Source organism: Prionailurus bengalensis, chromosome C2 (assembly GCF_016509475.1).
Source record: "Prionailurus bengalensis isolate Pbe53 chromosome C2, Fcat_Pben_1.1_paternal_pri, whole genome shotgun sequence".
Classification (NCBI taxonomy): domain Eukaryota; kingdom Metazoa; phylum Chordata; class Mammalia; order Carnivora; family Felidae; genus Prionailurus; species Prionailurus bengalensis.
The window spans coordinates 72,377,261-72,402,315 of NC_057350.1; the positions used below are offsets into that span (position 1 = coordinate 72,377,261).

General features: G+C 41.1%; 2 protein-coding genes and 1 pseudogene across 4 annotated transcripts in view; 1 reads left to right on the plus strand and 2 right to left on the minus strand.

Annotated features, from left to right (window-relative positions):
• The window catches only part of PCYT1A (phosphate cytidylyltransferase 1A, choline), a 51,273-nt gene extending 45,061 nt beyond the window's left edge, over positions 1-6,212 (minus strand). Inside the window, exon 1 of one of the 2 annotated variants that reach the window (XM_043594467.1) lies at positions 6,149-6,212. The gene's annotated coding sequence lies outside the window, so the exon portion shown is untranslated. Of the gene's footprint in view, positions 1-1,831; positions 1,987-6,148 lie in introns of those variants that run through there. The other variant, XM_043594466.1, reaches the window with a different exon arrangement.
• LOC122491560 lies at positions 1,980-13,394 on the plus strand (annotated as a pseudogene).
• On the minus strand, positions 4,217-24,473 carry DYNLT2B (dynein light chain Tctex-type 2B). Of its 2 annotated transcripts, none has more exons than XM_043594469.1 (5): positions 24,192-24,473; positions 21,191-21,324; positions 16,542-16,611; positions 6,149-6,212; positions 4,217-4,370 (listed from the first exon to the last, which is right to left on the minus strand). In XM_043594469.1, the coding sequence occupies exons 1-5, from the start codon at positions 24,308-24,310 to the stop codon at positions 4,323-4,325; spliced, it is 435 nt and encodes a 144-aa protein (XP_043450404.1). In that variant the 5' UTR covers positions 24,311-24,473; the 3' UTR covers positions 4,217-4,322. The 2 variants fall into 2 exon arrangements, with proteins under 2 accessions (XP_043450404.1, XP_043450405.1); XM_043594470.1 differs by having other exon boundaries at positions 24,188-24,300.
• Between the last annotated feature and the right edge of the window lie 582 nt (positions 24,474-25,055).

Sequence of the window (25,055 nt, forward strand, 5' to 3'; positions counted from 1 at the left end):
ACTCAAGAATCTTTCTGAACTCCCTTCCTGTATCACAAACTGTACATGCATAGGAAGTGGGGGTGACTATTAGGTTATCAGATAAATGCAGTGTCAGATAAAGTAAAATTACCTCAAGTTTCTTCTATTAGATTTTTAAAAAAAACCACCGGGTGGTACAATCAGTAGCACCTTCTACAAAGGTTTGTAGAGAGGGGGTAGTGAAATTCACTTTAGTTCATTTCATCTGCATCACCAGCCACCCTCACAAATGGGATCAGCAGGAATAAAACAGCAGCTAAAACGTTACCCACAGCATGGTATCATTTCCAGTATGCCAGTCTTGGCCTCCAGTGCACAAATCACTGAGCTGGACAGCTAAATATATCAAAGCCTCTCTGGTATGGTATTCCAGTCACCACTGTTGACTTTCTAAGCATCATCCTTTCTTCCCCATCATGGTCACCATCTGTTTACCATTGATTACTGGACCAATACCATTCTCAACTAATATCTCGGTACTTAACAGAATCACTAAATGTCAAGATTGAAAAGGGCCCTGAAGGCCATATCTCCCTACTCCCATTTTATTCTTGGCAGAATGTTTTCTGTCTCTGTCTTCAATTCCCTTCCTAAGCCTTGTTCCTACCCTCCTCAAAGCTTCCTCTTTCTCAATGTCTATTTCTAGCAGTTTTTCCTATCACAAACCCCTGTATCCTCACTGCCTCTGTAAATACCACTGTCTCTATTGCAAAATGTGAGTTCTAGTTCTCCCAACTGAGACTGTGAGTTTCAGTCCTCCATCATAACCGGTCATCTCACTTATATTTGGGAAGCCCTTGCCCGTTAAGTCAATCTGATGGAGCCTATGCCCCAGCCAGAGCCAGTCTTTGCACATCCAAACAGTCTCCTAAACATAGAATCATGGCATTTTAGGCCTGAAAGAAAAGTCAGAAATAATGTGGTCCAACATTTTTAAAACATTTTTACTACATTTCATACATTTTCAGATATAGGAAATCCATTTGACATCATAATCTCATACATGGATAACTGAAACAAGTTTCATGAAACAATACTTACCCTCACTATGTGAACACACTGAAAATTTCTATTGTATTCCATTTTTTTTAATTCAGGTGCTATCCACTAAATGGACTTCACAACCCAATAATAGGATGGAATCCACAGTCCGGGAAATATTAATCTAGTCCAAACTTCCCATTCACTGATGAAGAAACTGTAGCTCAGTCCTGAGGTTACGTTTCCCAGCCGCAAGATGTTTGTCCATAAAATTAAACTCGGGCCTGATAAGTCCCAGACCAGTGTTCTTTACACTAAACACCTTCTCTGCCCAGTCATGACCACCCAACCACACCCAGTGCCCAGACATAACCCTACAGTACCATGTCCAGTTACTGAGCCCACACTGCTGTCCAAGCCAGCCCCTCAAAGTTACTGCTGGTCGATCCCCCTGCGGCCGTGCCTTCAGTTCCCTTAGATCAGAGTCCCCTCACAGTCACTATCCATCGACCAGAGTCTCCTCCAAGTCATTGCCTCATACTTTCTCAATCGTAGTCCCTTCGCAGCCTCTGCCTCGCGCTCTCCGAGGTCAGAGTCCCTTCGCATTCACTGCCTCTGGGTCGTACGCTCCTCGCAAGCAGCTACATCTCGGTCACAGTCCCCTCGCTGTCACTGCCCCTCTGGGTCACAGTAGCCTCCACAGCCCCTCCTTACACTCCCTTCGCTGTCACTGACCCACTCCTCTTTCAGTCAGTCTCCTCGCGGTCCTAGCCGCACAGTCTGTTCTCTCAAAGACAGCCGCAAGGATATGCACACACCGGGTCCTCACCTGCAGTGGTGAGGTCACGCTCCCCCCGGCCCCCGTCCCGTCGGATTTCTCCCAGGCGCCGCGTCACGGACAAGGGAAGTTGAGGAGGTTGCGGGGAGACGCCCGGGAAAGGCAGCTGACGGAACAGCGGGCCGGAAGTCCCGCCTACTGCCCGCCCTCTTGTCAATCCGACCGCGACACTTCCCTGAAAACCACGACCCCTGACACAGTAGTTCCGCCTCCACGGAGGCCCTTGGGGTGGAGTGGCTGAGCAGAAAACTCCAGACGCTAGAGACGAAGTGACTACGGGTCAGGTTCCATGCGGAACTGCAGTTTGCGGTAAAGACGCCTCCTCGCGAGGAGATACGACTGCGAACTGTCGCGCCTGCTCCCTGGCAGTCAGTCAAGATGCGTTAAGCCGGCGGCTTACCTTTCGCCCCGCTCCGGGCCAGGTTCCTCCGGGGAGGACCTGTGTGCTCTGTCTCCAGCGTCTGGTGCAGGGCAGATGGCCGTGACGCCTTCCACCGGAGACCCCTGGGCGACTGCTCCAACACGGCACCACCTTTGCCCTACTCGGTCTTGTAGGGAGAGTTCGTGTCCGGCAATCAAGTCCTGTAGTAACCTGTAGCTGGTCCCAAAGCTGGTTTTCCTCCTGTTATTTCTGACCCAGGTTGGCTCACGGAAAAATGCTCAGTAGGAATCAACCGAGGGCTAGTTGAGCAGGAGCGGATTCAAGGGAGGCCAACTGGTAGGAAATCACATGTAGGAGGGTATCTGGTGAAGAAAAACGTTTTCCTTTGCTAGAATGAACCTTTGGAGGGGTCCCTTTTGATTCCACAGATGTAAGGCAAGCATCTACCCAATGTCATGAGAGAAGAATGTAAAAGAACTTTTTGATGTATTTATTATTTTTTGTCTACATGCTTGACTTGAAAGTGGCTGAGAAGTGGGTAGATACTTATGCCTCTGCTGAGGAGCCTCCAGGGAGAAAGAGGATTTACTGTAACCCTTTCCCTTTTGAATTTCAATGAGTTATTTGAACATGGCCTACAGACTAAGGTGCGCCGCCAAATAAGGACTGACTGCTAGCTGGAAAAGACATCAGGAACTACAAGGAAGGGGGCGCCTGGGTGGTTTGGTCCGTTGAGCGTCCAACCATCAGGTCTTGATCCTCCAGCTCCTGAGTTGAGTCTGGGATGGGGCTGTAAACTGTCAGCACGGAGCCGCTTTGGATTCTCTGTCTCCTTCTCTCTCTGCCCCTCCCGCACTCACAGTCTCTCTCAAAAATAACATTAAAAAAAAAAAAAAAGTAGGGGCGCCTGGGTGGCTCAGCCGGTTAAGCGTCCAACTTCAGCTCAGGTCATGATCTCACAGTTCGTGGGTTTGAGCCCCATGTGAGGCTCTGCGCTGACAGCTCAGAGCCTGGAGCCTGCTTCAGATTCTGTGTCTCCCTCTCTCTCCCTCTACCCCTCCCCCACTCACACTCTGTCTCTCAAAAATAAAAACTTTAAAAAAAATTTTTTAAGTAATTACAAGCGGAACATCACCACAAAGACAGTGGGAGTGTGGGTAGTAACAATAATCTCAGAGTCTTTAAGAAGGGCTAATTTTTGGGGCGCCTGGGTGGCGCAGTCGGTTAAGCGTCCGACTTCAGCCAGGTCACGATCTCGCGGTCTGTGAGTTCGAGCCCCGCGTTGGGCTCTGGGCTGACAGCTCGGAGCCTAGAGCCTGTTTCCGATTCTGTGTCTCCCTCTCTCTCTGCCCCTCCCCCGTTCATGCTCTGTCTCTCTCTGTCCCAAAAATAAATAAAAAACGTTGAAAAAAAATTAAAAAAAAAAAAAAAAGAAGGGCTAATTTCATACAGAACTTGGACAATGTCGCTGACACTGTGAGCAAACCCTGGAAAAAAATCAATGTGTGTTTAACCTAATAAGCTGTGTAAGGTGTAGAGTCGCAATAGCTAAGCAAAAATACTGGATGAGAGATAAAGACAATAATTCAAAATGTATGAAAAAAACTTGATGCACAAATAAATTCATTTCAATGTTATTTATAATAGTAAAAACTTATAATCAGTCCCTTACAAAGGAAATGGCAAAAATAACCAATGTATAACCTAACAAAGTGCAGCTATTAAATTATGCTTATCAAAATCACAACAATGCAAATAAAATGACATGAACCCTGCACATGACACTAGAAGTGAAAAATTCAATCAAAATTGAATATATGATTTTTTTTAATCCTGCAAATATAAAAAACACTGGTAGAAAATATACCCAAATATTTACAATTTGGTACAATGTTTGAACAACTGAAATATGGATTCTCCCCACTTTGCAAATACAGTGAGAACATATTACAACAAAAATCAAAACATGAAAATATAAGGCCTAAAACTCAGACTCAGTTGCCAAACTGCCAAATTATCTTTATTTTGTTGAGATATTTAACAGTATAAAAAAGTTCATATTTCTTCATGGTCATTATCTTTATCCAACTTTTCAAAGATTCAATAGTAGAAACAGCCGAATGCCGCTACAACACAGAATAAACTGTCCTAAAAAGCAAGCAAAACAGAAAACACACAAATCCAGAACATTAGTACTAATTAAGGGCTAAGGTAGCATAGGCAACTGAACTTAACATCATCTCAGATCTTTGCCAATTTTCAATCATGAAGGTTTTTTCCTCTTCAATAAAGGGTTTCCAGATTAGAGCCATAAACTTGCTTGCCTCAGGGTAACTACAAAATTGCTTGCTCAAAGGGTAGGATGGGTAAAGAATTAGATTTTTTGAAGGTAGAAGTAAAATGCAAACTAATAAACTTTATGTAATTCGTATTTATAAGTATTCCCATTTTCCCTGATTTATCACAGAAATAACAGTGTATGAAATACCTTGAGTTTCTTGGAGTAAATGCATAACTATATTATAACATCACAGATAAAAATAACAGCACCTTGTCATAAATTCTGGACAAGGGCAAATGGTTTCTGGGTGTCTATTCTTAACTGATAAAATTCATTTATCCATCTTTAACTTGGAATCACAAAATGTTTTCCAAATCCCAGTTAAACTTGTTAAAACAGCTTTTAGGTAATGATTACAGGAGATCCACCTGCCTCAGCAACTCCTGACCAACAAATCTCTCCTCCAGCCTGGTACTACTGGCAGAAAAACAATCTAAACTCAAGTATCTGATTACTAACCAAAGCAAAATTCTTTGGTTAGCTCAGTTCTCTGCCTCCTTGGGTAGAATAACTATGAACTGTGTTCTACAACAGTGCTATCTGTGGTGAGAAATTTGTTTTTGCTTTAATTTTTTGGGCCCTTATGGACTGATGCTTTTGTAAAATACAATAAAAATTAATAAGCACGAAAATGAAATGAAAAAAGAAACATACAAAATACAGCCTAAACATTTTATTATTAGATTTAATCAATATAAATTGCTTTGTCAAATTTCTGTAAGACTTTCTAAACTCTTACACTCTATTTATGTACTTGTTTCATGAAGGACCTGGAAACAGGACAAGGACTAGCACTGGTCTGCGGATCCCACTTTGGCCACTGTTCTACAGCGCCGCCCAGAGTTCTCCTGAGACCCAGTCCAGTTATCCACAGCAATTATAGGCGCAATAACATGTACTTTTCTCTCTCCTGTCTCATGTCCTCACCCTCTATCAGTGCTTCCTGGGATCTCCCCCCAAATAAACAAAATAAGCTCTGAAAATGAGACCTAAATATACACTTGACCTAACAAACTGGACTAAAGATATAGCAGACTAAGTCAGCACCCTAAACCAGGCTCCGAAAAATTATTTTTGTTTATTTTTAAAAATGATTCGTAGACATCTATCCCACCAATCTTGCACTCTAAAAGCAGATCCTGGTCATCTTTATTAAGTAATAACTGAAAACTAAAGTTTTAAATTAATTATTTGTTAATGTATTATCTGACCTCCCACTGGTTTATAAGCTCTCTACAAGCAGAAACCATGCCTGTCTTATTCATCATTTTATCCCTAGCACCTCTTCTTTGTAGTTAGCCAAGTGCTATATGTCTGTTAGCACTGAATAAACAATCTGATATTCTCAAAATCACACTTGTGAAGAGTTATGTCATCAGCACAGCTACAAATCTCCTGGTCTATTAGCAGCACATTAGGTTTCTCCTGCTTTAGTAACATAGTAAAGGAACAGTAAAATCATCTCATCCAGGAGTTTAAGACAAACATCTAAAACTGAAGTGTCCTCATATCTTAATAATATTAATTGGATTTGGAATATCCACATGTCCTTGGAAAGGACAGAAAGGCTTCCAAATGGACTTACATTCATGAAAACATCATGAATATAGTTGTCAGTGTCAGCATCCCAGAAACAGCGAGCAGCCATGCTGAAAAGTCAGAGAATGAAGAATTATAAACAATATAAGAAGGATCTGACTTGCATATATTTGCCATGAGCAAAAGTTTTCCTTGATACATTCTTGTAGATCAGTGTTTCCAAACCCTGTCACAGGTTGGCACACAGAAAATCCTATTTGTATACAGCAGAACATACTGGATAAACCAAGAGGGACAGGAATCATAGATGTCACTGGAGGCGACAGCCCATGGGCTCTCACAGCCTCAGACTCTGGCTGCCTGAAAGCTTAAGGGGTCAATACTTTTAAGTCCTTGGTGTTCTGGGTGGGAAGCTCTGTTATAGATTACTTCAGCCAAGATATTTTTGTGGAACTTTAAGACGAAATTAATACCTAAGAATTATGACTGAAATGAGCTCAATCCTGCAAAATAATATTTAAAAGTAGGTCTAGAAAGGACCCAATAGATTATTTAATCCAACCTGATCATTTTGTAGAGTTCCAGAAGACGACAAACTCTGAACTAGAACTCAATCTTCTAACTACTTCTACACCCAGTATTGTCTCTACAGAATTGCTATGCTACCTCTGAATTCTCAAATTGGCCATTCTCCTCTACCCAAATCTTGAGTAAGAAAGAATGTTAGGCAAAATAAAAGCCAATTAAAAAAATGGAAACAGGGGTGCCTGGGTAGCTCAGTAGTTAAGCGTCCAACTCTTGATTTCGGCTCAGGTCATGATCTCACAGTTCATGAAATCAAGCCCCACGTCAGGCTCTGCACTGAGCATGGAGTCTGATTGGGATTCTCTCTCCCTCTGCTCCTCTCCTGCGTTCATGCACTCTCTCTCTCTCTCAAAATAAACATTTTTTTAAAAATGGAAACAACTGGGGCGCCTGGGTGGCGCAGTCGGTTAAGCGTCCGACTTTAGCCAGGTCACGATCTTGCGGTCCGTGAGTTCGAGCCCCGCGTCAGGCTCTGAGCTGATGGCTCAGAGCCTGGAGCCTGCTTCCGATTCTGTGTCTCCCTCTCTCTCTGCCCCTCCCCCGTTCATGCTCTGTCTCTCTCTGTCCCAAAAATAAATAAACGTTGAAAAAAAAAATTTTTTTAAATGGAAACAACTATGGGCTGCCTGGCTGACTCAGTCAGTAGAGCATATGACTATTGCTGTTGGGGTTGGGGGTTCGAGCCCCATGTTACATGTAGAGATTAGTTAAAAAATAAATAAAATTTTGAAAAATAAATAAATAATGCAAACAACTTAAATGCACAGTAGTAAGTGGTCGATGAAATTATGGTATTTCATGGTAATGAAATTCTATGCTACCAGCTGCCATTAAAGAGACATTTTACAAAGATCTTTTACAAAGATGTTTACAAACTTTACAAAAATTAAAATACATTCACAATGTAAAGTGAAAAAAACTAATTATAAATGTTTTACATTTTTATTAACTGTATATATATGAGTCATCATTACCATTTATTGAGCACTTACTTTGTGCCTGCCACTAGTCCAAGTGCTTTACATGTATTAACTCATTTAATCCTGTGAAGTAGGTACTGTTATTACACTAATTTAGTAAATATGGAAAGTGAATATTAGAGAAATTAAGTAAACTTGCCCAAGGTCAAACAAATAGTAAATGACAAAGTCTGGCTTTGAACCTAGGCAGTTCAGCTTCAAGTTATAGAGAAAGATAACACATGTACCATATTAATATTGGTTCATTTTTGAAAGTGCTTTTTTAAAGTTTTGCATAGAAGAGTCTCCCATCCTAGTATTCCACACATTATTTTTTTTTAATGTTTATTTATTTATTTTGAGAGAGAATGAGCACCTGCACAAGCAGCGGGTGGGGCAGAGAGAGAAGACAGAGAATCCCAAGCAGGCTCCATGCTGTCAGTGTGGAGCCCAATGCAGGGCTCAGTTCCACCAACCTTGAGATCGTGGCCTGAGCCGAAATCAAGAGTCAGACACCTAACTGAATGAGCCACCCAAGTGCCCCTCACACATTCTTAAGTGAAAAAAAGTTCCATCTCTTTCCAAACTGCAACAGTAACAATGTGAAATAAAATTAACCTACTTAATTCATCACGAACAAGTATCTATTTAGCAGCTACCATATGCCCAAAAAGAGAAAAATCTGTGTCAATCCTCAAATAATTCCCAATTTAATTAGGTGAAAAAAATTAACACACATAAAAAGAATAAGATAATGTATGGTTGATGCTAATTTATCGGTTATTAGGATTCGAAAGTATTGTAAAGTCTGTTTAGTCCAAGCCTAATTTTCACATTTGTACTAAATTTGTAGAAGTGCCACAGACATTTAGAGAATTTAGATTGGAGAAACAGTCAAAAAAGAGTTAATGAAGGATGTGGTACTTAAGCTAAGTAGCCCCAAAGAAGGCAGAAATATAAACATTTACTTAACAAACATTTATTGAGGGTCTATTACATATGAAGCAAAGTGCTAGGTACAAATGATAAAAAGATGCAAAAACACACAATCCTTGCTTTCAAAATTTGGTCTATATATCATTTGCCAATAAAAGGAACTAGGGACTTCTCAGAGAAATGGCCAATGCTAGGGCCTGGGCTAGAAATGTATAAGACAAACCTGGGACTTCAGGGTCACACCCAAACCCTGGGCTATACATACATACATACATACATACATACATACATACATACATACATAGCTATATTTAAGTGTAAGTATTTGTGTCAATAGGACTGAAAAGAAGTATGATGGAACAGTTTGTAGAGGCCTATGTTCCCCCCAAGATCAGTTAGTGAGGCTGGATTAAGTGAATCAGAATGCAGCTGAAGCAAGTTAAGACCAGGGAAGCCAAAATTCCAGAGAGAGGTGAACTGCTAGGAGGTAAGCGGATATCCTGCATCAGAATTCTCCCTGAGGCATTTGCCAAGTCCAGGCACAGGACTAAAAGCTAAGAAACCAGGCTTTTCCCAGCTAGAGAACCAATTACTGAGGGAAAAAGAAACCAGCAGGACTGTTGGCAGCTAAGAAGATAAAACTGGAACTTGAGGAACCAAGATTACTGTGAAAAAGGAGAGAGTAGAACTGAGCCTGTCACATGGTAGGTTTTCCCCTCAAGACAGGTGCTGAATTTTGAAACTGAAAGCCATGTGTGGTAGGCAAAATAACGCCCTCTCACCAAATGTATCTATGTCCTAATGCCCCAAACCTGTGAATAGCTACACTATACGAGGAAAAAACTCTTATAGATATATTATTAAGGATCCTGAGATGGGGAGATTATCCTGGATTATACAGGTGGGTTCAACGTAATCACACGAGTCCTTAGAAAGGAGGAGGTGGGAGGGTCAGAGTCAGAGAAATATTTGAAGATGCTATGCTGCTGGCTTTGAAGATGGAGGAAGGGTTTACAAGCTAAAGAATGCAGGCAATCTCTAGAAGAGGGAACAGGCAAAAGAAGGGATTCTCCCCTAGAGCTTCCAGAAGGAATGCAGTCTTTCCAATACCTGAATTTTCACTGAATGAAACCCGTTTTGGATTTATGATCCCCAGAACTATAAAATAATATTTTTTTTTAATTTTTTTTCAACATTTATTTATTTTTGGGACAGAGAGAGACAGAGCATGAACGGGGGAGGGGCAGAGAGAGAGGGAGACACAGAATCCGAAACAGGCTCCAGGCTCTGAGCCATCAGCCCAGAGCCTGACGCGGGGCTCGAACTCACGGACCACGAGATCGTGACCTGGCTGAAGTTGGACGCTTAACCGACTGCGCCACCCAGGCGCCCCTAAAATAATATTTTTAAGCCACTGGGTTTGTGGTAATTTTTTTTCAGTTTGTTGATTTATTTATTTATTTATTTTAGTAATCTCTACACCCAACACGGGGCTCGAACTCACAACCCTGAGATCAAGAGTCGCACACTCTTCCAACTCAGTCAACCAGGCACCTGTGATAATATTTTACAGGAGCAATAGGAAGCTAGTACACTAAGGCAAAAACTTTTGAAGTAAAGAATAGTTTTATGCTGAGGAGACAAGTAAAGAAGTCAGTACCTGATGGGGGTGGGGTCCCATCTGGATGGCTTCTTCAAGAAAGAAGGGTGAACTAAAGGCAGAGGGAGCCTCATCAAAAATGCAACCCAACCTCAACTCTGGTTAGTACCTGGCTGGATTAAGGTAAGCAGTCCATAGTCTATCTGAATGAAAAAGGAAAAGAGTAAACCCTCTCTGGAAGAAAATAATATTATCTGGAGGTTCTATAATTTTTTGACACAATGTCCAGGATTTAAACTAGGCATGCTAACACAGCCACATGAAGGATTACCAAGAAAAAAAAAATCAACGGAAACAGAATCACACATGATCCAGATACTGGAGTAAGCAGACAGTGACTTTAAAATAACTGCTATGACCAAAATGTAAAAAGGGAGGAGAGAAGAAGGATGAAGAACTGGATAAAAAAAAATAATTTCATTGGTCTCACTGACCACTACCAGAGAGGTGCTGGAATGCATGGTGCTACTGGCTGGCAGTCAGAGCTGTGACCAGGGCATTTGTGAAATGCACTGAACTGCAAAGAGGAACATGAGGACACTCGAGATGAATCAAATTGCAGCTGCCTCCCAGGAATGCAGCTTAAAGTACCAGCATTCGTTGTCAATTTAATTCAGTGCCAGGTGTAGTTCACCAGGAAAGCACTTGCAGATCTAGTTACCTATGAACAAAAGACATTTTTTTTAATGTTTACTTATTTAGTTTTGAAGGTGGGGGGAGGCAGAGAGTCTGACTCTTAAGCAGGCTCCACACCCAGCACGGAGCCCAATGCAGAGCTTGATCTCATGACCGGGAGATCATGACCTGAGCCAAAAGCAAGAGTTGGACAGTTGAGGCACTCAGTTGGTTAAGTATCTGACTCTTGATTTTGACTCAGGTCAGGATCTCACAGTTCATGGGGTCAAGCCCCATGTCAAGCCCTGTGTCAGGCTCTGCACTGACAGTGTGGTGACAGGAAGGATTTGCTGCTGCCTTGAGTGACGGGAAGGAGCCTGAAGGCATATTTTCCAGAGTGGTGCAGTATCACGGAGGGGGATTCCAACACTGCCTGCCCTTCGCAGCTGAGTGTCTTAGGAAAAGGTTTCTTCCCTGCTGATGATCACAATAACTAAAATAGGGGCTAAAAATTATTTTCCAACAGTGTGTAAGTTTGATCAGCAATTATATTAATTTACATTTTAGTAATAGGAGTGAGAGCAAGGCCCCTCTGCCCTTGCGACAGATTCAGAAATCTCTTTCACAGAATGTGCAAATAATGCTCGTGTAGTATTTAAAAAAAAATAATAATTTCACTAGAGAATTGGAATCTATAAAAAAATTAAAATGGATATTCTAGACCTAAAAAATATAATAACTGACATTAAGAATTCAGTCAGGGGCAAGGCACCTGGATAGCTCAGTCGGTTAAGCGTCCAACCTCGGCTCAGCTCATGATCTTGCTGTTCCTGAGTTCGAGCCCCGCTTTGGGCTCTGTGCTGATAGCTCAGAGCCTGGAGCTTGCTTCGGATTCTGTGTCTCCCTCTCTCTCTGCCCCTCCCCCAATCACACCCTGTCTCTGTCTCAAAAATAAACATTAAAAAAAAAAAAAAAGAATTCAGTCAGGGGCACTTGGGTGGCTCAGTCAGTTAACTGTTCAAGGTCAGCTCAAGTCATGACATCACGGTTTGTGGGTTCAAGCCCCACATCAGGCTCTGTGCTGACAGCTCAGAGCCTGGAGCCTACTTCAGATTCTGTGTCTCCCTCTCTCTCTCTGCCCCTCCCCTGCTTGCACTCTCTCTCAAAATAATTAAACACTGAGAAAAAAAAAAGGAATTCAGTCAGTGAGTTGAATATCAGATTAGATACAACTGAAAAGAGAACACATTAACTGAAAGGCAGGTCAACAGAAAAATATCCAAAAGCAGGGCACCTGGGTGCCTCAGTCAGTTAAACATCTGACTCTTGATTTCGGTTCAGGTCATGATCCTACAGTCGTGAGATCTAGCCCCTCATCTGACAGTGGAGAGCCTGCTTGGGATTCTCTCTCTCTGCCCCTCCCCCACTTACTCATGCATGCACGCACACACACGCGTTTTCTCTCTCTCCCTCTCTCTCTCTCCCTCCCAAAAAAGAAAAAAGAAAAAAATATCCAAAAGTTAAGTACAGATTGAAAACACAAAAACTCAGAGAAGAGCATAAAAGACATGTGAAATACAGTAAAAAGAGCATCTCCCTCTATATACAGGTAATTGGAGTCCAAAAGGGACAACAGAAAGCAAACAGAGCAGAAGCAATACTTAAAAAGTTAATGGCCACACTTAGCACCCAGATGTTGGTTTCTAATGCTATTCTCCATAAAATGAACCAGAGCTCCTTGGAGAAATGGCTAACTCTAGGGCTGGTGCAGGGAATGAATAAGATGAAGCAGCTTACAGTGCCAGTAAGTAAAGAAGTGCTCAAGAAACCCTATAATAATAGTAGGGTATATCAAAGGGACACAGGAGTCAACTGAAAGAGCTGCCAATGGCCCAAGCTAGAACACTGAGTAATAAATAAGGTACAATTAGTAAATGCCAGAAAGGAAGTAACTCTCCAGGAAAAAACAAACCAATTTCTTTAACAATTAAATGGCAAGGTAAAAAAAAAAAAGAGAGAAAATGAGATATAAGAGGGAGTAACCTAGTAATTCGCCAAAATGACCAACACAAAGGGAAAGAGGAGGGGTACTCGCTATATGTTCTCTAGGCCTTTTAGAAAACATGGAGTTGTTCCTTTGGCAACATACATGCCAATCTACAAGAAAGGTGATATTGTGGACATCAAGGGAATGGGAACTTTTCAAAAAGGAATGTGGCACAAATGTTACCGTGGCAAAACTGGGAGAGTCTACAATGTTACCCACCATGCTATTGGCATTGTTGTAAACAAACAAGGGCAAGATTCTTGCTAAGAGAATTCATGTACATATTGAGCACATTAAGCGCTCAAAGAGTCAAGACAGCTTCCTGAACCGTGTGAAGGAAAATGATCAGGAAAAGAAAGAAGCCAAGGAGAAAAGCACTTGGGTTCAGCTGAAGCGCCAGCCTGCCCCACCCAGAGATGCACATTTTGTGAGAACCAATGGATCGGAGCCTGAGCTCCTGGAGCCCATTCCCTATGAATTCATGGCATGATAAATGTATTTAAAAAAAAAAAAAAAAAGACCTCAAGACTAAAAATGTTACTCTTAATTGAGTAGAAGTGTGGTGTCCTCTCCCCCAAAGAAATATTCAAAGCAAACTTTGTGTCCAAATTCACTGGATGATGTCTTTATTCAAATTTGGTGGGTTTTGGGGCGCCTGAGTGGCTCAGTTGGTTAAGCTTCTGACTTTGGCTTAGGTCATGATCTTGCAGTCCATGAGTTCAAAACCTGAGTCAGGCTTTGTGCTGACAGCTCAGAGCCCGGAGCCTGCTTTGGATTCTGTGTCTCCCCCCCACCCGCGCCCTCCCCTGCTCATGCTCACTCTCTCTCTCTCTCAAAAATAAACATTAAAAAAAAAGAGAGATGTATCAACTAAATGCAATGTGTGAACTTTATCTGAATCCTGATCTGAACAAATTGTAAAAAAAAAAATACACATACATAAATACATACACTTAAATACATATTCATATATGTATACAGTGAGCCTTGAACAACCTGGGCTGAAATGCACAGGTCCACTTATGTGCAGATGTTTTTTCAATAAATACAGTACAGTATAGTACAGTAAATGTATTTTCTCTCTTATAATTTTATTAGTAACATTTTATTTTCTCTAGCTTACTTTATTATAAGAATATAGTATATAATACCTATATAAAACATGTGTTAATCGACTGTTTACGTTATCATTAAGGCTTCCAATCAATAGTAGGCTATTAGTAGTTAAGTATTGGGGGAGTCAAAGTTATATGCATATACAAAAAGTTATTTTTGACTGTGCAGGGGTTGGCACCACTAACCCCCACATGGTGCACAAGAGCCAACTATATATGAGACAACTGGGGATATTTGAACACTAACTGAATATTTTTTAATATTCAGGACTGGCAATATTTTAGATGTGATATTTTATTATGTTAAAAAGGGTCTTTAGGGCATCTGGGTGGCTCAGTGGGTTAAGCATCCTACTCTTGATTTTGGCTCAAGTCATGATCTCACGCTTCGTGGGTTTGAGCCCCGCATTGGGCTCTGTGCTGACAGTGCAGAGACTGCTTGAGGTTCTCTCTCTCCCCCTCTCTCTGCCCCTCCTGCTCTCTCTCTCTCTCTCTCTCTCAAAATAAACAAACATTTTTTAAAAATAAATAAAATAAAAAGGGTCTTTAAATTTTAGAGATATCGTATATTGTTGTATTTACAAATGAAAGGTATGATGACTGGAATTTGCTTCAAAATAATCTGATGGGACAGGGAGAGTAGGCAGAGGGATAAATAAAACAGTATCTGTATGGGCTTATAAAACAGTATCTGTATGGGCTAAATGACAGAAAAATGGGAGTTCCTTAGTCCCTGTACTTCTGCGTATGTTTGAAATTTTAGATGATAAAGGTTTTAAAAAAGGAGGGGAGGGGGAGGCCTTGAATGCTACGCTTTAGAATTTGGCCTTATCACGTTTAACAAAGTCAATCACAACCAGTTCAAGGAGTTTATACCTGACAGGGTTTAAAATAAACTCTAAAGAGTTCATGGAAAGAAAATGAGGTGTACTTCTGAAAGACTGCTCTAGCATGCAAAATGAAATGCAGAGGAGAGAGATCAGAGTCTGGAAATGCTGATAAGGGGTTGCCAAGTAACCCTGGCATCCAGATTACAGTGCATACAGTAGGAGAGACTAACGGCTAAACAAGACAAAAGAGGACTCCGAGGTTTTAAGCCAGAGTCAACAGAACCTTGGTAATACTGTGAAAGAGAAATTAAAATGTCAGGTTGACGAAAGGAGAAGAAGGGAGAAGAAATTTACAACTGTACAACAAGTTGAAACTGGCGAGATAAACTAGTAAAGTATTTCTTTATGTCTTGGAGGTGAGAAATTCTCCTGAAGCCTTTTGACCAAATGGTAGAGGGCACCACAGTGAAGAGTACTGCACCACGAGTCAAAAAGCTAGGCTCTGTTAGTTAATCTGACACCAGCCAGATAAATAATTTTGGGCAAAATATAGTGATCCTCATAAGTGTCATCTATAAATTAAGGAGAGTGGACAGTAGAAAATATCCATAGTCCCTTCCAAATCCAACATTCCATAGTAAAAATTCTCACTCATAATATATACAAGGTTTTTTTTTTTAATTCCTTTAACAAATATTTTAATTTTTTTATAAAATACTATACTAAGCACTGTTTGCAAAGGGAAATGTGAGATTAACACTTGGGCACAGGAAAAGAGAGGAAATACAGATTTTGAACTCACTAATACATGAACGACAGTTTGAGGTCATGACAATGAATGAGTTCATTGAAAAAGCATTGAGAAGAGCCCAAGAACAAGAAGTGAGCCTTGAAGAAAGCTCACAGCTGGCAATGTAGGGGAGAAAGGAACCAGGGAAGGAAAGACAATAATCAGTTAGAAAAAGAGAAGAGAAACAAGTTAGCTAAGTGACATCAGGGCCAAAAAAAAAAAAAAGAAAAAAAGAAAAGAAAAAGAGTGAATTTTAGGAAATAAAAGCTCAGGGGCGCCTGGGTGGCTCAGTAGGTTGAGCATCCAACTTCGGCTCAGGTCATGATCTCACGGTCTGTGAGTTCGAGCTCCGCATCAGGCTCTGTGCTGACAGCTCAGAGCCTGGAGCCTGCTTTGGATTCTGTGTCTCCCTCTCTCTCTGCCCCTCCCCTGCTCATGCTCACTCTCTCCCTCTCTCTCTCTTTCAAAAATAAATAAACATTAAAAAAAAAAAGAAAGAAAGAAATAGAAGCCCAGGCCAAGAATAAGAGGTAAGAAAGGGTTACCAGATATGCTAATAAAGAGGTCTCAGACAATGTTAAAGAAATTAATTTAGGAGAATGATAGGAAAAAAACAGGCAAAAAGCAATTTAGAAGAAACATATATACATGTTCCCATACTCTCTTTAGGAGCATATAAACATAAACCCTATAGATACGACACAAAGTGTTACCTCACGGAGCTCACCCAGACTTGTCAACCTCACTGTTCAATACCCGGATCTTTTTGGTTCACAGCTGCATTTTGTAATGTTGCCTTTCCCTCTCACTCTCACAAAGACACAATCTTTCTGAATTGTTGGAGGATGAATACCTAATAAATATTTAAGAATAAAAACAAGAAGGAAAAACCAACTACTCACAATACCCCTTCACCTCTTTGTTCTCCAATCACTACTTGCACCACCATTTTATATCGGTCAAATCCCATTTCTAGAAAGAAAAATAAGAAGGTTATCTATAAGTAAAAGTGATAAAGTAAAAGTGATAAAGGCATAAGTAAAAGTGATAAAAGTGATAAATATGGTGGTGTATTTGCCTAGAAATGGATATAGGCATTCAGTCTATAAGCACTGACTGAGTGGGTTGATAAGTTGGGAGTCAGAGAGACTAGAGGGCAAATTTTACTTGGTGAGTAAGTCAGCTTACCAAGTGTGTAACCTTAGACAAGTTATTTACCTTCTTGGCTTAAGTCTTCCTCATCTGTTAAATGAAAAATATTATTACCTACCCTGGGGGTACACTGTGAGGTGAGATGAGATAAGATATAGTACACTGACCTTAAAAACAAAACTGTCAGTTATTTTACCAGCAAAAAAAATGAGTTTATTCGTGAAGGGCACAGAATTACAATTCAGGACATGAAAGCTACAGCAAAACCATTTGCAAGTCCAGAGAACAAAAAAGTCAGTTCTTTTGTAGAGGAAAGGAGGACATTGGGAGAGCTGTTATAAACAAAAAGTTCATTGGAGTAAATTGGGAGTTGAAAGTGTAGTGGCTTTTCATTGCCTGAATTTTGATGGTCTCTCACTGGCTGGTCTGTTGCTAGGCAAGCAGAAAATCTTTCTTTCTCCTACTAGGGTAGTAAAGTATAGGCTGATAAGGAACGGTATGGTGTTAGAGCTCCCCCTTCTGGCCTCCCAACTCCAACATTCTAGTGAGGTTTTTGCTTTAGTAATTTTCACCATATGTAAAGCATCTACAACAGTATTGATACATACTAGTTTCTCAATAGATCGCAGCTTCCTTTGTTTCTCTCCTACTCTAAGACAGGTGCTGGTAGGTCCTCAAAACACTGAAATAAATAAGACACTCTTCTTGCCTTAAAGAACTCACAGTAGCTGGCAAGGCAAACATGAAGAATAAAATAAAAATGCAATGTATTAATAATTCCAGGAATGGCATGTCTTTTAGGAACACAGGGCTGGCAGCTCCTTCCTTTGTTTGGACAGTGGGGAAGGGATGACCAGAAAAGGCTTCTTGGAGTATGAGATACACAAGCTGAGTGTTGAAAGACGAGTGGGAATTTACTAGGCAGACAATGTCTCTCCATTTTATGGAGAGGGAATATCATGTGCAAAGGCATAAGCTATGGGATATTTATTTTATTTTAATGTTTATTTCTTTTTGAGAGAGAGAGAGAGACAAAGTGTGAGTGGTGGAGAGGCAGAGAGAGAGGGAGACACAGAATCCAAAGCAGACTCCAGGCTCTGAGCTGTCAGCACAGAGCCCGACTCAGTGCTCGAACTCACAAACTGAGAGATCATGACCTAAGCCAAAGTTGGACGCTTAACCGACTGAGCCACGCAGGCGCCCCTAGAGTATGGGATATTTAGAAAACTGTAAGCTGTTCAGTAAGGGAGAAAAGAAAATAACAGTATAAGATTCTGAAGTATAATGGTGTGGCCTAGCACAACTCTGCTGCTTCCCCAAAAACTATACTGCTAAAGCAGGAAATCCTGAAAATTCTCCCTAACACCAATGGAAAGAAGAAAGCTGAATGGGCATCTTTATCTCCCTGCTCTTTTCTAACCAAAGACTAGTAGAAACAGTTGGGGCAAAAAAAGGAAAGGAAATGGGCAAAGTTGAAACAGAGCCAACAAAGTCTCCAGGATTATATAGTAAATTAGGCAAACAATCTGAAGACCACAGGTCTCCTCCCATATGAAACATGAACCCTAATTCAGGATACTTAACAAAATCTAGGAGACAGAGCCCAAAACACTGCAGACAGTTCCATGGAACTTCCTCTTTTCTCTATTCATTTCTCTTCCTCCTTTTCTGATACCCATGCAGCTAGACTATTATATATACAGCCCTTAAATCATAGTTCTGAGGGAAAAATAAAATAATCTCAGATATAGTGGGAGAGTACAAAAAAAATCACCTATATTATGTCGAAGCAATTATGAAAAGAGCAAATGAAAAGATCTGAAAACCACACCACATCAGAGTAAAATGGAAAGAAGCCAACTGGCAATATGCAATGATGCAGCAGCAAAAACAAACAAAAGAATAACAAGAAAGAAACACCCTGTTTAAAAGACAAAAAGGGGGCCCCTGGGTGGCTCACTCAGTCGGTTAGATGTCCAACTTCAGCTCAGGTCATGACCTCGCAGTCCGTGGGTTCAAGCCCTGCATCAGGCTCTCTGTTGACAGCACAGAGCCTGGAGCCTGCTCCCAATTCTGTGTCTCTCTCTGCCCCTCCCCTGCTCGTGTTCTTCACAAATGATTCACAGTATAGAACAAAATTAGCTCATAAATTCAACAAAATAAGAACTTAATCAGATTATAAACAGCAGAAAAATGGAAAGGAAGATCACAGCCTGAAGAAACAAACTGAATCCTCACACAGTATCAGTGCAGGCCTAATAAATTAAAAGTGGCAAAGGACAGAACAGACACAAATGAAAATTGAATAACTGGCTTAAGATAATCACAAGTAAATATCAAAGGAAAGGCAAGAAAGTATGGCACAGAAAAGCTAATAGATATGGAAGATAAAGAAGATTCAACATATCAGTATTTGTTTTCCTAAAGAAGAGAATCTAATAAATGCAACAGGAAATGTTTTCAGAGATAGAAGAAAATTTTCCTGACATGGAAAAAATAAAATCTGCAGATTGAAAGCTATAAAATTTTCACTACCAAGCCATATTCTAAAAAAGCTATTGAGCATCAAGGTTAAGGATGGGATTCTTTAAGCAGAGGACATCAGGTGGCCTTAGATTTCTCTTCGGTAATATCCAATGCCAGAAGATAATGAAAAACAAGTCTACAAGATTCTCAGAAAATAAGTTATTACCTCAAAATATTATATTCACCAAAAACTATTTTGGTTTAAAGGCAAAAGGCAGACAGCCTCGGACATGAAAAAACCCAGAGAATGTAGCATTTCTGAGCCCTTCCCGAAAAAATTTACAACAAAATCTCATCAGGTAAGAATTGAACCAAAATAAAGAACTCAGCAATGGAAATGGCATGATAAAAGGACTAAATAGTGAGCAATCATTTCATTTAAATATAGAACAAATGCAAAAAGAGAGAGAGAGAGCGAAAATGAATACTATACCACTATGTGAAATAAGTCTAAGGTATCCTACTGTTGTTAAAGTATTTATTTATCTGTATATATACATAGAAAAGAGTGTGATATGTTCACCTGATATTAATGATTATCATTAAATATTGATATTTAATGTGGTGGTGGCATTTGGGATGATTTTCTAATTTTATGTATTTTTCTATACATTTAAATTTATTTATAATGGACATGTATCTTTTTTTATAATAATTTTAACAGTCAATTTTTATTAAAAAGTGAAAATAAAGGGGCACCTGGCTAGCTCAGTTGGTACAGCATGCAACTCTTGATTTTGAGGTCATGAGTTCATGCTCCATGTTGGGAACAGAGATTACTTAAATGAATAAATAAGTAACTTTTTTAAAAAGTGAAGGGGTGTCTGGGTGGTTCAGTCAGTTAAGAATCTGACTCTTGATTTTGGCTCAGGTCATGATCTTATGGTCGTGTGTTTAAGCCCTGAATCGAGCTCTGTGCTGTTAGCGCAGAGCCTGCTTGGGATTCTCTGTTTCCCTCTCTCTCTCTGCCCCTCTCCCACCCATGCACACATGCTCACTCTCCCTCTCTCTCTCAAAAATAAATAAATAAAACTTTTTTTTAAAAGTGCAATAAAAATGCTAATATACAAACAGTAGTGATAGAAATCCACAGAATTTCTATTCTTCTTTGTACTTTTATATATTTTTTAATTTCTAAAAACTGAAAAAAATTAAGAAACAGAAGAAAATACACCAAAATACTAAATAGTAGCTACCTTTGGGTAATGGAATTTTATATAATTAAAAAAAAATTCATATGCGTATTTTTCTAGACTGTCTAGGTTAGTACAATGAAATATAACTGTTACATAGACATTTTCTTCCCTCCAAAAAATGTTATATTTTTAAAAAGGTAGACAGCACGGACTTTTCAGATGGTATAACATTATTAACAAAAAAAGACAGAGACAGAGGCCAAGGGAACAGGGAGAAAAAGCACAAGGTGTGCTCTGTATACGTAGAGCTTAGCAGGAATGGAGAGCTGAGTAGGGCAACTAGTTAATGATTCAGCTGGAGAGATGGGCTGAGGTCAGACAGTGAGGGTATGAATGCCTAAGAGGCCTGCCTAAGGAACTGATATGTTGGTAAAAAAGACAATCAAGAATGATGGAAGAAAGGAGCCCTTGTAACTTCTGGTCTTTCCCATACTGGAATTTCTCAGACAGTGCTTGCCTACAATGTTTTATTTTACATCTTTACGCTCTCCCATTATCTGCAAAAACCCACATGCATAAAAATTACCAAATAACTGAGAAGACTAGACACTGAAGAGAAATTTGTGTTTAAAAGAATGCACAGCGTATGACCCTTGTTTAAAGATGGGGAAGGAAACAAATAGGTAAAATTGAATGTTTGAAGGGAACATATCGTTTCCAATGATCATCACAATTACCTTTTAATTTATCTTTAACGGTTTCTGATAAACGTTTTGTGAGTTGAGGCATTTCTTCCGGAGAGTATTCAGCATTTGCCAGTTCCTCCTTAAGCACGGCATGGATACAGTCTTTAACCACAGAGGGTCTGAACCTAAATGAAACAGTTTGAACAACTAATTGGTAACTCCAAAACTCCAATTTACCTTCACAGTCCAACTGCCCCCAGCTCTTTGCTACTAAAACAATGTAATCTTCCATTTTCATATTTTTTATTAAAAAAGTGATATAAGCAAATTAAGAAAACAAGTCATATTCCTGATTTATACTTCCAGCCTGGACCTTTCCCCTGAACTTCAGACCACACATTCCAACACATATTCCATCTGGATGTCTAGCAGACAACTCAAATTTAATATATCCAACATTAAGCGTTTCTTTTTATTTGTTTAATGTTTATTTCTGAGAGAGAGAGAGCATGAGCGGGGAAGGAGCAGAGAGAGAGAGAGAGAAGGGGAGACAGAATCGGAAGCAGGTTCCAGGCTCTGAGCTGTCAGCACAGAGCCCAATGTGGGGCTTGAACTCATAAACTGTGAAATCATGACCTGAGCGTAAGGAGGACACTCAACTGACTGAGCCACCCAGATGCCCCCGACATCAAGCTTCTGACCATCTCCCCTCCCCAGAATTGTATCAGTCAATGGTAACTCCATTCTTCCATTTGTTCAGGCCAAAAACCTTGATGTCAGTCTTGCCGTCTTTCTCTCTCACAAAACACATCCTGGTTCATAAGCAAATCTTGCTTAAATCATAAGCAAATCTGAAGCAGTTCTACATTCAGAATAATCTGAAATTCAATCACTCTCACCATCCACTGCCACCAGCTTGGTCCAAGCTACCTTTACCTCCTGCCTAGATTACAATGGCTCCTAACAAGTCTCTCTGTCTCTGTGTTTGCTCCCAGATCCTGTTTTCAACATAGCAACTAGATTGGTCCTGTTAAAATATATGTCAGATCATGGCACTTCTCTATTCAAAGATACCCCAAATATTTCCCACCTCACTCAGAGTAAAAGCAGCATCCTAACTATGACTTGTACAGTCCCATATGTCTACCCTACCAAACTCTGACCTTGTTTTTTACTACCTTTCCCACTAGTTCTCTCCACTCTGGCCACACTGGCCTTCCCTATGTTCTTTGATCACACCAGGCATGCCAACCTCAGTGCTTCTGCACTTGCTGTGAACCTCTGCCTGAAGTGCAAGTCTCATTCTATATGCATAGCTACCTCCTCACTTCTTTCAAGTCTTTTTTTCAAAAGTCACCTTCTCTAAAACTTCAAATTGCCCTCGTATCACATCACTTCATAGCTCACTTCCCAGTACTGATTACTATCTCATACACTGTACAGTTCACTTCTGTGTTTGTTTGTTGTCCTTCTACCCAGCTAGAACATAAACTCCATGAGAGCAGAAATTTCTATCTGCTTTGTTCACTGTTATATCCCCATTTCTCAGAACGGCACCCAACACATAGAAAATAAATACTTTTTGGAGTAATGGATTACTGAATAAATGAAGACAGAAAAAAAAAATCTCCCCTAATTTCACCACCGTAACAATACCATTAACATTTTTATTGTATTTATCATAGATTACAGCAGTAGGTTCATTTTCTGGGCTATATATTCTATCAGTTGATTTATCTATTACGTCCAAGTGACCAGAATGTTTTAGGTTTTGAGCTTATAATGTGGTATAATATTTGGTAGTATTGGTGGCCCCTTATTAAACATTATTTTCTTTGCTCTCTTGCTGGTTATTCTCACAGATGAACTTTAGAATCACTGACAAACTTTCCAGGACTTGACCCATTCAAAAAGGGGTCTCCCTGTTATTAATAAACATACCATATCTGGTTCTTTTCCTTAAGCCTTTTTCATTCTCAGTGAAATGTTAAAAGTTTTGTTGAAACAAGTCACAAATAATCTCATTCCCACACAATATATATTTGTTAATCTTGTTCTGCTTTTGTTCCGTTTTACAACAGAAATGCAGGCAAATGGCAATCGATGCATTTAGATACTTTTACCAAGATAACTTAACATACAGTTTTATATGTCCATTCGACCGACCATAAAAATGCTGCATGAAATTTTTTATCACATTATAACCAAAGTTCCTGGCTTTCAGTATTTGCCAAGCATTTGATCAGCAACCTGGTAGCAAGCAAGAGGGGCTTTTTTTTTTAAGTATATATATTTTCTCATCTTGTGAAAATGAAGCGAGTGATAGAGTCTACAGCCCTAGCAGACTCTCCCCTGCACTAGACTGTGTACTTCAACTCTGGGAAAGTATCGCGGTGGTGGGCCTAGAACATCCGGATACCATCTGGGTAAGGCTTTATATACATACAAGTCCTGTATCCTGCAAAGGAGTAAGCGTATTCTGGCACACGTATTCTGGCACACGTTTGCACACAGGAAGCGTGTGGCTGAATGGCATTCTACTCAAGGCTCTTCTTTACTGCTCTTCTCTCTATTCCATCCATCTCCTTTCCTCTGCTCACGTCCCAGGTCTACTAGAGCCAACCATTCCCATTGCGCTAGCCTCAGGAGCTTCCGACGCCCTAACACTGCAACAGGAGACCGGGGGTCTTCAGCTGCCAGTAGCAGCTGAAAGCTCAAGAAAAATAGCTTCCCGCCCTGCCTCCCCGCCCCCTCCCCAGCTTGCCCTTGCGGCTCCAGACCCAGCCCCTCCCTCCACTGCCGTCTCATCTCGGTACTCCAACCCAACACCTTCTAAGTCCCAGCTCCGCCTCGCCCTCTCCAGCCCCGCCTCTCCTCCAGCCCCGCCCCTCCCTCTCCAGCCCCGCCTCTCTGCCCCAGCCTGCCCCCCCCAGCCCCGCCCACTTCGCCGCTCCCCGCGCCCTTTACCGACGCTGAGGCTTCCAGGCGGGCTCTGCCTGCCTGACCTAGCAGTCTCGCAGGTCGCCCCCACCACAACCCGTCCGTTACCCGCCTTTGCTGGAAAACGGGCCGCAAAATATAGGTATTCTCGGACTCCCCTGCGTTCTTCTCGGTCTCAAGCAACCCATCGGCCGTGCCTATAGACAAGGACGCCGCGGTCGTCGAGGTCATAGCTAGGGCTTCTTGGCCCAGTGTGTCGAGATGAAGACCTGGCTGGTGGCTGCGCGGGGCTGCGAAACCGTCGCCAGGGCGACAGCGCCGCCCTAGGCCCTGACGTAAAGCGGCTGCGTGCTCCCAGCAGAGAGGCCCTCCCTTCTCGGCGGGTCTGGCGGCCCTCCCCAGCGCCTGCGCACCAGCTGCTGGGCGGAAACCGGCTGAGCTAAGGCGACCCTAACTTTGGCGCAGGGCTGTTGGAGCCTGTGGGGATCGCAAAGCGCTTGGAAGTTTGTCAGCGTTTATTAACCGCGCTACAATTTTAGGGAATTGACGCGGAACCTGAGGTTCATAGAGATCCAAGGATATAAGGCTATTGGGCAGCAGGGCTCTAAAAAAAAGGGCATTCTCACTGTGGCCTGTGGGCAAGGCCAGCCTTCATTTCATTATGCAAGACTTGTGAACGGGTTTTATATTTTTAAATGATTGAAAAAAAAAATCAAAAAAATGTTTCGTGACGCGTGAAAACTACACGTGAATTTAACATTTCAGTATCTGTAAAGTTCTGTTGTAACGTAGCTATGCTCGCTTGCACATGTGTGGTCGCTTTTGCACTGTATTGATCGAATTGAGCAGTTGCAACAGAAACCATATGGCCCTTTACAGAAAAAGTTTGCAGTGCCCTGCTCTACTCCATAAGTGCCAACTCACAGTTTCCCTAGCCTCACCCACACCATATTCTCCGTGCAAAATTCAGAAAGGA

Bases quoted from the DNA above. Each gene is read 5' to 3' on its own strand.
- DYNLT2B (XM_043594469.1), bottom strand. From the start codon at position 24,310: ATGACCTCGACGACCGCGGCGTCCTTGTCTATAGGCACGGCCGATGGG. The intron at 6,213-16,541 runs GTGAGTAGTTGG...CTGACTTTTCAG, and splicing joins CAAAGAGGTGAAGGGGTATT to CATGGCTGCTCGCTGTTTCT. The intron at 4,371-6,148 runs GTAAGTCCATTT...CTTGCTTTTTAG, and splicing joins TTCATGATGTTTTCATGAAT to GACAGTTTATTCTGTGTTGT.